At 39.9% G+C, this 16,686-nt stretch overlaps 1 protein-coding gene and 1 pseudogene across 1 annotated transcript; both read left to right on the forward strand.

Annotated features, from left to right (window-relative positions):
• Positions 1-250: 250 nt before the first annotated feature.
• Positions 251-9,384, forward strand: LOC127652453 (thyrotroph embryonic factor-like). Its single transcript, XM_052138612.1, has 4 exons — positions 251-491; positions 3,389-3,772; positions 3,905-4,125; positions 4,765-9,384. Exons 1-4 carry the CDS (start codon positions 377-379, stop codon positions 4,978-4,980), a joined length of 936 nt encoding a protein of 311 aa, XP_051994572.1. The 5' UTR covers positions 251-376; the 3' UTR covers positions 4,981-9,384.
• A 5,428-nt stretch (positions 9,385-14,812) lies between these two features.
• Positions 14,813-16,686, forward strand: part of LOC127652445 (nuclear factor 7, ovary-like) — a 5,312-nt pseudogene continuing 3,438 nt past the window's right edge.

Here is a 16,686-nt window from a genome sequence, read left to right on the forward strand (position 1 = left end):
AATGTGGATGGCTTTGTTTCCCGTGTTCATGCTAAATTTTAAGGACATTCTTCGCTTGTTTTGGAACAAAGAGACTCGATGCTCATTGATTTAGCACTAGAGTAAATAGAACTAACAGTTGACCAATCAGCGAGCGAGAATCTGCTCCAGTCTCTATCGCTTTGCTGTTTAATATTAATGTTCCGTTGGCGAGAGAGCCAATCAGCGCTCTGGAGGCGTGTTTTCTCATGAATTTGTGATTACTGAGCACAATACGCTGGAGTGAAGCGCTACGGTGTTGTTTTGGCAGGAGGTTCAACAGAATTAACCGTTTCATCCGAAACCCGTTTTGTCGTGTATATTTGGTATATATTCGATAGGTAATATCGTACTAATCATGCCCGGACAGGAGTCGGTTACTGTGGCGATCGGTCAGCAAAAATCATCTTGTTTTGTCTTAAAGAAGATCAAGAATATTCCGCCTCCAAACATACTGGAGGGTCAAGACGACGGTAAGATGCCAATAATATGCATATTAAACCATAATAAATCAAAATAATTAAAGTGTTAAAAGTGCTTAAAAGCACATGCATACCTAATTAATGTTCCACCATGCACATTATCTAGATCTGTGTGTGTGTGTGTGTGTGTGTGTGTGTGTGTGTGTGTGTGTGTGTGTGTGTGTGAGAGTGTGTGTGTGTGTGTGTGTGTGTGTGTGTGTGTGTGTGTGTGTCAGCTGCTGCATTCATTGGTCCCCTAAAGAACAGAAAGTTCCCTAGTAAATAAGTGTTGTTGGTGCTATGGTACAATAATGGAATCGGATGGTATGATTACATTTACATATATTTACATGGTACAAAGAAGTTCAAAGAATATTATGGTACCATGTCCGTAAAACCCCCATTTGTAAGTCACTTTGAATAAAACCATATGCTAATTGAATGAAAATGAACCACTACATTTCCATGGTACATGTCCCAAAAAAAACAAGAAATGGCACTACTAAAGTACTTTTTTGTCCTTTGATGTGAAGTTAAGCTGGACTATATTCCTCCTAAACATTTTACACACAGATATGTAGTAATAAACTAGTTAGTTATTATTGCTAACCTACACGAATCTATGCTACGTGACACAAAATAATAGTAATTAACAAAAGGTTTTTCACTGCAGTCAAATCTACGCTGTTTAGAGTAGATAACGCAATTAATTTAGGCCACATCCACACTAATTTGCTTAAGTTGGAAAACACTTCACAGAGTATGGAGAGTGTTCTCGTAAGTCTCGGATTTTGGTGGAGAAAATACGCAGTTCCAGTGTGGATGAGAGGTGTCAACGTTGCAAAATCAATCCTTTGCCATGTCATAAACGAATACATTGTCGAATGTGCATTCATTTCACTACAGTTAAAATACACTCTTTTGACCGTGAACGAATACGAACACGTTCGGCACATGCGCACTACGACTGCTAATCATACCGTGCGTTCAGACCAATTGTCCCTGCCAACAACGCTATCGAAAATTTGTGGACGCTCTGACGTATTTGAAATAGGCGGCAACGTTCGTTGAGAATGCTTGGTTTTGTGAACTATATTTAAAGGGGCCGCAAAACATCCAGACATGTCGACCGGTATCTTTATTGCCGACATATCACAAGTAGCGTATATACTCATGAAATATTTGAATATATTATTATATAATATTATATAAACCATAATATCCACTTCATCAACTCACCTGGCACACCAACAATTTCAGACACCTTTGTCCACTCATCGTTTTATTATTTTATTTATATCCCTGTAAGCAAACAGGGACAGATCAATATTACGGGAAAACCCACCACGGCAATAATCAGTTTCTCCTCCATTTTGTCTTCGGCACTAATGTTTGGTGGGAACCAAAGTTTACACGGTTGTGTTCTCTAGACTTCGCTAGAGTGGAGCACTTCTATATTCCAATAGGTTGCCGCCGAACCACGTCACAGCTCATTACCATAATGTTGGCCGCACTTGAACTTTCCTCTGACGCCCACACCGACTAAGACTCGCCGCGCCGCTTCTCGCCACTTCTCGCCGCGAGACGCTGGCTGTCATAGAAAATTAATGACTTCCGGTCGATTTGATGCTCTTGACGCCTCTGGTGTGAACGCATGGTTATAGTACACTCAACGGAATGCGCTGGCGCGTGTCGAGAAAATCCGCACGCGGACAGTCCTCGCAGACATCACACATACTGTGTGCGTTTAATCAACAAAAACGGAGCGTTTTAAAAAAACGCGTTCTATTAACGCATAATTTGAAAAACAATTATGACATTTGGAAACTTAAAACTGAGGTTTAAAATGAAAACCTATAAGTGTTGATGTTCATGCATTTCCGTTTTTATACGTTTACGCCTATTATTCACATTGTAACAGTGTTTTCCTCCACCGAAACAAAGACTTCAGAAAATGCTCTCAGTAACCTTTGAAAATACTCAGTAATACTTCGAAAACAACGATGTTAGGAAACTAAAAAAGCAGTTTTCATAAGATAACGGTTTAATGCGAATGTGGTCTTTGAGATTCATTCTTGTTCCGATCCCGATTTTGAATTGGGCATACTTCGTTTTTCCACATTCAGAGAAGTTGTGCCGATGATGAAATTCACGTCACGCATACTGTGCGCATTCTAATCAGTAACACTGACCATTGTAACGATTACGGTTCCTTTACAAACAATTCACAAACTGACTCGAAACAAAAACAACATTATTGTTGGTAATATATTTTCTAGAGGTCGACCGATGGTGGATTTTACCGATAACGAAGGTGGTGGAAAAGGCAGATAGCCAATAAGTCTGCCAAAAGATATTTTTTATCGATTTATAGAATAAAATATTTATTACACTTTCCTTACAATGATAGTCACAGACATTGAGTCTAGAAGTCCATATGAGTCTAGATAGAGTACATATATATATATATATATATATATATATATATATATATATAAACTATCGGCAGAGAGTTTTGCCGATAAACGATTGTTTTCCAAAAAAGTAATTAATGGCACCGATTAATCGGTAAAACCGATATATCTCTACCTCTAATATATTCATGTTTATTAATTCAAGCTCCATTTATGACAACAGAACGTCTGAACCTCTTGCTCATGGAGTTAAAGATGTCCATTTTCTGAACAACTAGTCAGAAATGGCACTTAAGTAAAACTCACGAGATGTTTCACTTTTATTTACTGAATAATTCCCACCCCTAGTCTAGAGCTGTGCTTGATCGCAGGTCTGTCCAAAGCAAAGTGTGTATTTTAACTGTTTGCATAAATAAAATGGTACATTTCCTAAAAATGTTTGCATATTGTTCTTTGATGTTTGACTAAATTATAGTTCGTCTCTCAATGAAACAGATATTGAGAAGGAGAAACAGAGTGCGGGTAATGATGGGGCGGCAGGTGGGGGCGACAGTGGTGTTTCGGGGGGCGTCTCAGCCTCGCTCACCCCCACCATCTGGGACAAGACCATCCCGTACGATGGTAAGACCTTCCACCTGGAGTATATGGACCTGGACGAGTTCCTGTTGGAGAACGGCATTCCCGTGACTCTGGAGGAGGAGTTGAGTAAAGGTCTGGAGATGGAGCGGCGTGGGGGCGAGGCAGACGAGTCCTCCACCGCTTCAGAGGAACCAGCGGCTGTCCCAGAGATGCCTGAGGAGGAAGAAGAGGACGAGGAGGAGACGCTCACTGATGCAGCAGAACTGGAGTTGACGGAGACTGCAGAAACTGAGACGACGAGTGAGTACACACACACTCACGCTAATGTATTGGGACACACACATTAAGAACTATTACAAAGTAGAATGTTACGTTATTTCACTGAGCATTGCTGTTATTCCTGACAGAAATACACTTTTGTGTACCTTTCAGAAACCAAAGCTGATGCAGATCGAGTGACGCCCACCCCAACCGACCCGGAAGAGATCGAGGTGAACATGACCTTCCAGCCCGACCCCACAGACCTGGTTCTGTCCAGCGTTCCCGGAGGAGAACTCTTCAACCCCCGAAAACATCGCTTCTCAGAAGACGAGCTGAAACCACAGCCAATGATCAAAAAAGCCAAGAAGGTGTTTGTTCCTGAAGATGCAAAGGTGAGAGATTACCTCCCAAAGCACTCATTCAAGATCAGGGATGAACCTGGAGTCATGAGTTTGAATCCAGGGCGTGCTGAGTGACTCCAGTCAGGTCTCCTAAGCAACCAAATTGGCCCAGTTGCTAGGGAGGGTAGAGTCACATGGGGTAACCTCCTCGTGGTGGTGATTAGTGGTTCTCTCAATGGGGCGTGTGGTGAGTTGTGTGTGGATCGTGGAGAGTAGCATGAGCCTCCACATGCTGTGAGTCTCCGCGGTGTCATGCACAATGAGTCACGTGATCAGATGCGCCGATTGGCGGTCTCAGAAGTGGAGGCAACTGAGACGTGTCCTCCACCACCCGGATTGAGGCGAGTAACCACGCCACCACGAGGACCTACTAAGTAGTGGGAACTGGGCATTCCAAATTGGGAGGAAAGGGGGTAAAAATTAAAACTAAGAAGTTTCACTTGGAGTTTTTAATTGCTTTAAATGTTTATTTTTCGGATTAGTTAATAATATAAAGCTTCCTTTCATGCAACCATAAAAACTTAAATATTCTTAATAACAAAAATAGGTGCATTCTACAATTGTAATTGTATGTTAGTTTTGCCAGTTGCTGTCTTGATTATTTCATTTATTTAGCATGTTTTCTTGTAGGATGATAAGTATTGGTCACGGAGGAAGAAGAACAACGTGGCAGCAAAACGTTCGCGTGACGCTCGCCGTCTGAAAGAGAATCAGATCGCCGTACGCGCCTCGTTCCTGGAGCGAGAAAACGCGGCATTGCGACAGGAAGTGGCCGAGTTGCGGAAAGACTGTGGCCGCTGCAAGAAGATCATGTCCCTGTACGAGGCCAAATACGGAGCGCTGTAAGGGACAAAATCTACCAAGACTCAACGCAATCTCCCCAGAAAAATTCACACCATTTCCGCATCTGGGGATTATGGGTAATTCAGTTGCATTTGATGAGTGGACGAGTGGACACTAGAGCACACATTTAATTCTGTAGTGTTTTCAAGAGTTTCATGTTCAATAAAAATCAGGAAGTGGGAGGGGTTTTAAGAGACGCAAAGGTCTCTATTGACGTGAAAATGCCGTTGAGCGAGAAATCCACCCTGAAAAAACTCAAAAAACAACGTAAAGTCACCTCACAAGGCATGAAATCTACCCTTTGACATCGGTCATACCTCATTCCACTCCTCCCTACGACCCCAGTGTGGCTGCCAGACAGACCTTCACTTCGACTAGCGACGAAAGCGGCGAGTTTATCGCTGCAGTCAGTGTGAGAGAGATCTGGCGCCCTCTGTGGCGGAACGGAGGAATTGCAGACAGCGGAAATCAAGCGTTAAGAGATGGAGGTCAGAATGAGAGTTGTTTTTGGTCAAGGTAACAGTGACCTTCCAGTTTGTTCCAGGTTTTGTCGCACTGAAAAGAGTTTCCTCCCCTTGTTTACACTTGACACATGTCTATGTTTGTGTACAAAGATGTAAAGGAGGTTTTCTCAACGTGACGTGGGTAGTTTGCCGTTAGTAGAAAAAAAGTGCATGACCCACTATATGAAGCAATTGTTTTGTGTTTTTTCTATAAAAACGAGTGCTAGTGAGCTTCCAGAGTGCAAGCGATGACATCAGTAGGCTCTTTGTGGTTGATGGAGGCGTTGCCCCTCTGTCAGACCCAAAGAGACGAAAGATGAGTCCTTCGTTTACAGGACTGTAAACATACGCTTGTATCTCTCCACTACACTTTTTCTAAGGTGGTGTTGTTCTTCCAGAATAATAATATGTACAAGTGTGATATTTCTATTGTGCAGATTAAGTTACCTTATAGTGACTGTATATCTTCTACCGAGTGCTTCTACTCTGTTATAATGCATCTTGATGGTGACAAGCAAAAAATTATTCAGACAATAACGAAACATTTGTCAGTTTTAACTGGACCGTTTGTGCAGGGATTTTAATTGTAAGTTGACTAATCAACTAGATTGTTTTTTTTTAGTTTCAGTGTTTAATTCAAGGCAATAATACGTCATTCATCTTTACCTCAGATTAGATATCGCTGCCAAGTGTTGTAATATAATTGTGTTTTTATTCATTCGCAGTGCTCTTCTTTGAGAGTACTGTAGAATCAGGCAGCTGTTGTGTGCGCGATAAACGTGCGATTAATGGGCCTCATTCATGAAACGGGCTCAGAACGAATTTCTGTGTTAATGGTTTTGTGCGCAAATTAACGCATTGCTTAAAATCTCACCGAAATTCTTGTATTCTGTGTGATTTTTTGGTAAAACCATATTCATGTCGATTTTTGCTTTGCGAAACTTCTATAAATTGTCACGTTCTGTGGAAATTCTTCGTAAAACCATTCTTGCGTCAATTGTCGCATTGCATAAAAACCCATGTACATTTTGGAAATTGTCGAATTCTGTGTAAGTCGTTCACAAAATTATTCATATTCGTAAATTGATTGCGCTAAAACTTACAATGTGACATTCTGTGTGAATCGTTCATAAAGCCATTCTTATCAAATTGTCGCATTAAGTATAAACATAAGTACATTGTCGAATTCTGTGTAAGTCGTTCATAAAATTATTCTTATGTAAATTGATGCATTGCGGTAATTCACATCCTTGTCCTATTTCGTGTGAATTGTTTGTGAAACGGTTCTTACATCAATTGTTGTGTTGCTAAAAACAAATGTAAATTGTTGAATTCCATGTAAATCGTCCTGTTAATTGATGTACTGCGTTAAAAGTTCAATCGACATATTCTGTTAATTGGTTTTACGAAGGATTTACACAGAAATCTGCGTGTGTTTTATGAATGACGCCCAATGTGTGAGATGGTTCAAAAACATGGGAATTATTTCCTTTTATATATTTTTTTGGACATTTCTTGATATAAAACTGTATTCTGAGTCAGTGACATTCGCATAATCAGCACGAGTATCATTACAGTCCCACAAGCGTCATTCTTCACTGTTATTCCAGAGATCGTGAACCGGACGTGAGATTTACGAAGCGTTTAGGGATTGTATTTTTAAATGGTGGAAAAGCCATAACGGGCTTCCAGTTTGTAAGCAATGTATTCAAGCTGTCACGGTTTGTTTCTGCATAAAATTCTCCACAAAGTGTACTTACATCTTCATTATTCCACTGAAAACCAACAAAACGTTTTTTCTTTTGGGGGTGGCAACAATGTATTTTCATGGGTTGGGTTTTAAGGGACGTTAAGTTTGGTTTCTGTTTGTGAAACTGATATTTAAAGGATTGTGCTTTTTTAAAAACAAATGTGTTTATTAACGGAGTGTTGCATGCTGATGTCATAGTGACTCTGTGCAGTGGGCGTGTCCTTCCATCCACACATGGATAAAAACTTTTGTTTAATGTATTCTACAAACCAGACACATCTAGAACTTTCTACTGTCAATCACTGTGTGTCCAAAATCTTCAAGAACTAAATGTAGCCGGGTTTGTTCGTATGCTTTTAAAAGGCCAGTTTTTGCGACATCAGATGAATCCAATGCAGTTCTTCGTCTTACCTCAGTTGTGCAAATGTTTGCCGTTACATTTTACTTTCAGTTTGAGCTTTAAATCTGTTTGTTTGGTGTGGGACTACATACGGAAGTGTAGCAGTCGGACTCAGTCTCGCTCAAATGGAAATCTGATGTATGGAAGGCAATATGGAGGCACAAAATGTACATATATGCCCATAAATAAATATAGCAGTATATTAAATTCTGATATTTGTTCTGACTTTAATAGCCATTGTGTGATATATGTTGCATATACAAATGTGACATTTTGTAATCACTCGTATATCATATATGTGCATGTATTGTCTGCCATATATCAGATTTTATATGGGTGTTCTTAACAAAACCATATAACTTTACATGATATATATATATTAGTACATTTCTATATTTCTTTTTTAAAAGAGTGATGTGTTGTTTTTTATAATAAATAAATAATGTAATGCAATCTCGTGTAATGCGGTATGTCTCTGTATCCTGTATCATGCAAGTTAATAAAGATATAAATGAATTGACCTTGTGAGGTCGTGATGGACCTGCTCTGTGATTGGTTCTTGCTGGTGACATCATACGGAGACATTTGCAGTACCAACAGTGAGGACTGCACACACACACATACAGTATACACACGTCTGTGCAGTCTCCTCCGTTACACACATGTCGTCATTATGAGATTGCGTAACGTAAAGCAGAACACTCGAGCGCCGTTGCATAACATCTGCTTCAAAAGGAGATCTCTGAATGTGTCTGAAGATAAACACAATGCAACTGTGACGTCCAGAATGAAATGTTTAACCCTTGTGTGACCTTCGGGACATTTTATCTGTGTTAATGCCAAAGGCATAAATTTGGCCACAGGTGTGTATTTTGGAGGGCATTTTGATATTTCAGTCTCAGTTCCTCTAATACATCTATAATACACTGTGTACAGACAATAGTCACACTCGGGACCTTCAGGATAAATATTTCCCCATTGAAATCCATTAAAACTGCAATATTTGATCCCAGTGCCATTAAAGCATAAACTCATGAATTATATGATATTATACTTTCATTCCAGAGCTCTGCCTTCAAAATTACATTTTTTATATTTTCCACCAGATGGCACCATTTTCCTCATGTTTATCCTGTGGAGCAAATACAAGCTTTTCCCCTATTCTCTGTTTACTGTATTATAGAGACCTGCTGTGAGTGTGCGTGCATGTGTGAATGTGCGTGCGTGTGTGCGAGTATGTGTGTGAGTGTGTGCGTGTGCATGTGCGAGTGTGTGCCTGTGTGTGAGTGTGTGTGTGTGTGCGAGTGTGTGTGAGCATGTGTGAGTGTGTGCGAGTGTGTGTGTCTGTGTGCGAGTGTGTGTGTGCGAGTGTGTGTGCATGTGTGTGTGAGCATGTGTGAGTGTGTGCATTTGTGTGCATGTGTGTGTGTGTGTGTGTAAAAAAACAACAGTGGCATTATGTAAACAAACTGGCATGTAAAGGGTTAAAATCCTGAATATGAATGAATATTTGGTAGTTATGATCAGGACTGATGTTGGTTAATAAAACCTCCCACTGAAAGTGGAAAATAATATTATTATTGCAGTTTTTTGACATGAACATTTTTGTCCTCCGAGTGACTTTTTTTTTTATTGATGCACAATAATGAATTATCAATTATGAATCGACACTATTAATGTTTTAATACACATTGCTGGTGGTATTGTGTACAAGTTAAAGCAATAATGTAATGCTGGTTAACAATGTGATAAAGATTTAAAGAATAAGGATAGATTTGGAAGAAAATTGGATTTAGGGATATAAACTGGAGGGTGCAGTTGACCTTCAAATGAGGACGTTAATCTTTAAAAAACATCATGGAAAATTGTATTCTTCATAAAATGACCGTCCCAGAGATATTTTCCCATATGATTATTTTTCATGACTATTAACAATCTGAATGTGACAAAAATAATGACATTGATGTTTATAAATCATGGTATTGTTTGTTATTAGTTTTTCCTGACTGCTTTAAAGTAATATATATATATTAGACTATCATTCCTTAACCCAAAGTCCTTGGTTACGGGTCAGATGGCGTGAATTTACATTTCGAATGAGGAGGAATAACAGCAGTGGTGTTCAAGACATTTCCCGCCTGAATATCTGTGGTGATGACTAATGAATACAACAGCATGTCAATAATCAATAGTCGGGACATTACTGATGTATAAAACACCATCACTCCAACACCTTATCCTCGAGTAATCATGAGAAATTATCATTTGGTACTTAAAATCACTTCCATTATATCAAACACAGCTGAAAGATATTTGGCACATTAAATGAAGTTTAACGTTGTGTTTGTTTTTGAGTTGTCACAGTATGCAATAGACTGACATGTCTTGAGGTCAATATGAGGTCAAAAATGTCACAAAAGAAACAGATTTCTCTAGAAACTCATCAGTCAATCATTGTTTTGAGGAATGAAGGCGATACAATGCTTGAAATTGCCAAAAACCTGAAGATTTCATCCAAAGGTGTAACTACAGTCTTCAAAGACAAAGCACAACTGTCTCTAACAAGGACAGAAAGAGATGTGGAAGACCAGATGTTCAACTAAACAAGAGGATAAGTACATCAGAGTCTCTAGTTTGAGAAATAGACGCCTCACATGTCCTCCGCTGACAGCTTCATTGAATTCTACCCGCTCAACACCAGTTTCATGCACAACAGTAAAGAGAAGACTCAGGAGGTCTTATGGGGAGAACTGCAAAGAAAGACACTTTTGAAACAGAGAAACAAAAAGAAACACAGACATTGGACAACAGATAATTGGAAAAGAGTGTTACGGATCTGAACCGCATTGAGCTTTTGTGGGATCAGCTAGACTGTAAGGTGCGTGAGAAGTGCCCGACAAGACAGTCACATCTATGACAAGTGCTACAGGAAGTGTGGGGTGAAAGGTCAAGTGCTACAGGAAGTGTGGGGTGAAAGGTCACCGGAGTATCTGGACAAACTGACCGCTACAATAACAAGATCTGCAAAGCTGTCATTGCTGCACATGGAGGATTTTTTGATGAAAACTCTTTGAAGTAGTTTGTTTTTCAACTTCTAATAGTATTTTACACGTTATTAATGTCCTGACTAACATTGTGATCAGTTGAACGCCACTTTGGTGAATAAAAGTACCAAATTATTTCTATAAGAGCAAAATCTGTACATTATACCAAACTTTTGGCCAGCAGTATGTGTGTATATATATATATATTTTTTTTTTATTTTTTTTTGCAATGAGAATTTTTGGAGAAAAGTGCTTAATTTTCATGATAATACACAATGCAATTAGTAAATAAAATGTTAGTAAAAATATATATTTTTTTAAACTTTCATTTGGCAATAAAAAAATACAAAAATGCATCTTGTTTTGGTCACACAATGAAAGTGAATGGTGACTGAGGCTAACATTCTGCTTTTTAACAATCCCTGTCATACGGGTTTGGAACAACATGAGGGTGAATAAGTGATGACATTATTTCAATTTTTGAGTGAACTTTCATAAAAAAGGGTCCCTGATATAAAAGATGACTAGATTCCCCTCCAAATCTTCATAGATGTATCAATGAATGATACACATTTATTTAAAGGAATACTCTGGGATCAATGCAAGTAAACATTTGTGCCATAATGTTGATTATACCAAACATTCATTTTGACGCGTCCCTCCTTTTCTTTAAATGTGTGTTTCAGTGGGACACTTACAATGGAGGTCAATGGGGTCAATATTTGGAGGTTTAAAGGCAGAAATGTGATGCTTATAATTTTATAAAAGCACTTACATTAATTCTACTGTTGAACTTGTGTATTATTTGAGCTGTAAAGTTCTTTAAATCATCATGTGGTGTTTAAGGCATTATACCGTCATGGCAGCGAAGTTGTAATATTGTATATATCTTTCCACAGATGTGGTTAGTAAGTGATTTGATCACCCTAAAATCATGTTAACACTCATATTGTTTAAGTCTCATGACTATACTTCTGAAACAGTATTTTAACATTTACGGGTCGGCCCCATTGACTTCCATTGTAAGTACCTCGTAAGTCAAATATATGCATTTTGTAAACGGTCCGGAATTTTCCTTTAATCATGCTCATTGTTTCCAACAGACATGTACAAGGAATAATAACTTATAACAAAACTAGATGGTGACCAACTTAAGTGAAGTGTTCTCTTTCCTGATTGGCTGCAGTTGTGCGTCCGGCAGCAGAAGACACGCCCCCTCAGACAGCAGGACTCTGTTCAGTGTTTCACCTGCAGCTGAATGATCCTGCATAAGAGCAGCAGTAAAGTAACCATAGTAACAGCACGTGTCTCAAGATTGTGCCACGTTGAAATGCTTTTATTTGTAGCTCAGAGAGTCAAAACACTAAACCATGACCTGCTGAGAGAAAACAGAGCTGCTGCTCATATTGCAATAAGTATAAATAAATTATAGTCATTTTACTTGAGTTCATTATAGTATTCAACTTCACTTCTCACCACCATTACAAAGTACAAAAAATATATATTTTTCTTTATTTTTGGGGAGAAGAAATCGACAAGTTATAAGCGCTAAATCTGTTAAGAAAGTAAAACGCGTTGAACGCGGCACGACGGAAGCCCGCGGGGGTCAGAGCAGCTCTCATAAACTGCCTCCGGTGTCTTCTCTCGCTTCTCCAACACGAACTGCCCCGTCACTATACAAGAACTATAATACTGTGATTTTCAGCATATTTCATTGAAACGAGCTTTCAGGTATGAGGGAACCGTCTGAACACGTTTAACCACTGATCAAACTTCACTTGACAATGTTTTAACTGTGTCAAACATTAACACAATCTGACATATATGTGGGGGATATCGTGTTTACTTGCTACTTATATAAAACAAACTTTTAAATACCTTAGAAAGATACAGTGCCAATAATGTCGGCAATTAACGGAAAATCGGGGCAAAAATGCCTCAGAAATTGACAAAAATATCCCGAAATTCAAAATATAGGGGCAAAAAAATTCCACGCAATGAGTTCTCATGTTTTATTAATAATATCTGATATAGTTACAATTAAATACATTATAAATGTTCTTTTAACTTTTCACTGAACATTATTGTTTTTCCCGCCATCCGGTTCCTCGCACCATCACGCTCACAGACGGGCTCTCCACTTCTATCAATCCGCATCAGTTCAGTGTTGTACTCCTGTGTTAAATTCAGTAACCGTTCACCCTCTTGTTCAAAATAAACTGTTCTAGCGGGTAATACTCTCGCTCACGGTGCTGTACTGTATTACCCTGCCCTGTCTCACCCGCTGGAGGCCAAAAGTGTGCAAGGGATGTTATATAATGAAGGTTTGAGAAATCACAAAAGCAGATTGTAACCACATGCTACAATTTACTGAATAATAATATATGTGATATTAAATATATCAACTGAACGGTTCTCGTTGTTCTCAATAGTGATAAAGAGTAGATGGAGATATATAGATAGATAATAATTCCATGTATACTGTTGGAAGGTTTTTATAAGAATCAGTGTCTACATCATACCGTGGGTATGGTAAGAAACTGTAGAGAATGAGAAGGCGAACACGTGCGCTCTTACTCCCAGGCGATTACTCGCGCTCCCTAGCCCTCTGGCTCGCCAATTCGGTGGAGGAGTCCCGACCAGACCCACTACGGGTACTAATTACTCTGTACTGGAATAGGTTCTCCACAGGTGTCTGTTATCACAGTAACCCCCTGTGTCGTATTTTCCATGGTACGGTCCCCCTGTCGGCGGACTCGCGTCTCCCTTGGGCAGTTCCCTCTGCCCCCGGTCACTGAGTTTGTAGAGCTCCTCCCTCACCAGGCGGGACCTACCACCACGCCACTTCAATGTGTGGCTTGTAAGCCCTGTGAAAGATTTGCCACATGTTGACCTCCCCAGCCTGGGCAGGATGTGGTCTCTGCCGGGTCCTTTCCCCCCTGAAAGAATAGGATTGGAAAAGAACACCTTCCCCGATGCGTGTTATAGCATTAGATGGACCCAGCCGCATGTAACACACTATGGCGAGAAAACATAGAGAGAGAAAAGGCCGCGGCTTACTCCAATGCTTGTCACGTCACTTGTTCCCCCCTCAGGGATGCCGGGAACCTAAAATGTATATGAAGTCTTATGGGGCATTAGGGAAGGTTACGTGCAGCCTGATTCGGTCTGCTCCCTTGGCACGCAACAGCTTGCTTGCACCTGCATCAGCAGTTCACGTAACACAGTGTTGTGGTGTTATTGGATAAGGACCCCTAGTGTCACTACAATAGACATCGAGTGAGTGACAGATGGGGAACGTCTAGGTTACTAGAAAGGGGTTAACCCCCATTCCTTGATGGAGGGTACGAGACGGCGTGTCCCTTTTGCCACAACACTGTACCAACTGCTGTAATGGCCAAACGTTATTCTCGACTCCTCAGTGCAAATCCTGAATGAACAGCCGTATTGTGCCCTCCTTTAAACCTGTATGTCCGGGGGAGGGGCATGCAAATTCTGTTTGCCAATTTTTCATTGGACATTTCTCAAGTTAAGAGGCAACCGAGGCTCTCAAGAGAGACCTCTATTGTCACTACAGTCGACACAACGTCTCGTTCCCTCCATCAGGGAACGGGGGTTAAAACAGTAACCAAGACGTTAGGGACAGTAACCGTGACATTTCTGAGTGATCCTGCCAGAGTCAAGTAGGTAACTACTGATCTGCCTGTTAAATCTGTTTGCATGTAATACATATAATTTCTGTTCTAATCCTCGATGAATGTGCTTTAATAGCAAAACTCCACAGTTCATTGGTTTACAGAGAGGTGCATGTAAATAAAACCCTAGAATAAACTGTATATAACTGCTGCTGACTCAAGTTCACCAATTGTTTCTTCAAGAAAACACAGAAACCTGCCACACAAATGCCCTGCTTTAATTCTTTATTTCAACAAGGTTTTGTAAGACATCAATATTTATTATAAATATATAGTTATAATTTCAACATGTTTTTGCTAGTATGTTTTGAGTGTCTGATCCAGATGTTAGAGAGAGCTTTACTGTAAGTGTTTTGTTTCCAGTGAACAGAAATCCTGAATTTGCTCTTTGACCTGCTAACAAACACACCCACAGATGATCAGAAACTGCACCCTCATGAAACACTTACCAGGAAGTGACTGTCTTATTATTCTCTCTTTACTCTCGTACTGATTATGTTCTTTATTCTTGGAGTGATCAGTGCAGAACGAAGGGAACGACTTTCTAAAAGGATTCTAGTGAAGTTTGTTTCAGAGTCGACAGCAGATCTTTGCTGATTCTGATGATTATTCATTATTGAAAGCAACATTCAGAAAGTGAAAGTAAAGTTCAGATCGTTGGAGCTTTTACAAACAGAGGAAATGGATTCACTCTCTGTGGAAGAACATTCTTGTCCCGTGTGCTGTGAAATCTACAAGAATCCTGTTGTTCTGTCGTGTAGTCACAGTGTGTGTAAAGAGTGTCTTCAACAGTTCTGGAAAACCAAGAGAACTCAGGAGTGTCCCGTCTGCAGGAGAAGATCTTCAAAAGGAGAACCTCCTCGTAATCTGGCATTGAAGAATTTATGTGAGATGTTTGTGAAGGAGAGAAATGAGGAGGAGATCTGCAGTTTACACCGAGAGAAACTCAAACTCTTCTGTCTGGACGATAAACAGCCGGTGTGTTTCGTGTGCAGAGATTCAGAGAAACAGGTCAATCATAAATTCAGACCCATCAGTGAAGTTCTTCCATCTTACAAGGTACGACAAACTCCTCTTGAGTCATTTACAAAGAAGGTTCAATTGCTTTAAACATCGAAATCAGAACATTCATGTACACAATATTTTCCTGCAGCATTTTAATATGTATTACATACATGAACATATCATAGTAATCTCTCAGCAGCTGCAGATTCACAGATTTTCACTTTGTTAAATTTCAGGAGGAACTCAATACAGCACTGAAGTCTTTACAAGAGAAACTCAAACACACAGAAAACATGAAAGGAGAGTTTGATAAATCAGTTGGACACATCAAGGTGAGGATACAGAATCAACAATCAAACACATTTGCTGATAAATGATGTGATGTGTGTGAATGCAGAGCTGATTGAAGTGAATTTGATGTGATTTCAGACTCAAGCTGAGCACACAGAGCGTCAGATTAAAGAGCAGTTTAAGAAGCTTCATGAGTTTCTCCGACATGAAGAAGAAGCTACAATCACTGAACTGAGAGAGGAAGAGGAGCAGAAGAGTCAGATGATGAAGAAGAAGCTTGAGGAGATGAACACACACATCTCAGCTCTTTCACACACAATCAAAGACATGGAGGAAATGATGAAAGCCAATGACGATGTCTCATTTCTAAAGGTGACAGTCAAACTCTCATCATTGATTTCTGCTCTTATTGATCATTTGAGGAGCTCATCAAGTGTTTTTTTGTCTTTTGCAGAACTTTAATGTGACAATGGAAAGGTAAGTGTCTCCTCTCTATGGTTGTGAAGTCAAAGTCACTGCAGTACTGACTCCTGAATGTTCTTCCAGAGTCCAGATCTCACAGCTGGATCCACAGATGACTTCTGGAGCTTTCATTCATGTGCCACATTACTTGGGCAACCTGACATTCAGAGTCTGGAAGAAGATGCGAGACATTGTCCACAAGAGTGAGTCCACAAAATTGCTGCTATTACACTTTATGTGGGAGATTTTTATATTCACACACACACACACACACACACACACACACACACACAACTCACACACACACACACATTCACACACACATACACGCACACTCACACACACACACACAGATACACACATACACACACACTCACACACATATACACACACATACTCATACACACACACATACAAGCATACTCACACACACATATACACACACATATACACACACATACTCATACACACACTCATGGGGAAAGGGCGGGGCTTCCAAATAACACTGGATGTCTATGGGCGGAGTCACAAACCATGTTGGGGCTTCTCCTGATTTTCA

Source organism: Xyrauchen texanus, chromosome 12 (assembly GCF_025860055.1).
Source record: "Xyrauchen texanus isolate HMW12.3.18 chromosome 12, RBS_HiC_50CHRs, whole genome shotgun sequence".
Classification (NCBI taxonomy): domain Eukaryota; kingdom Metazoa; phylum Chordata; class Actinopteri; order Cypriniformes; family Catostomidae; genus Xyrauchen; species Xyrauchen texanus.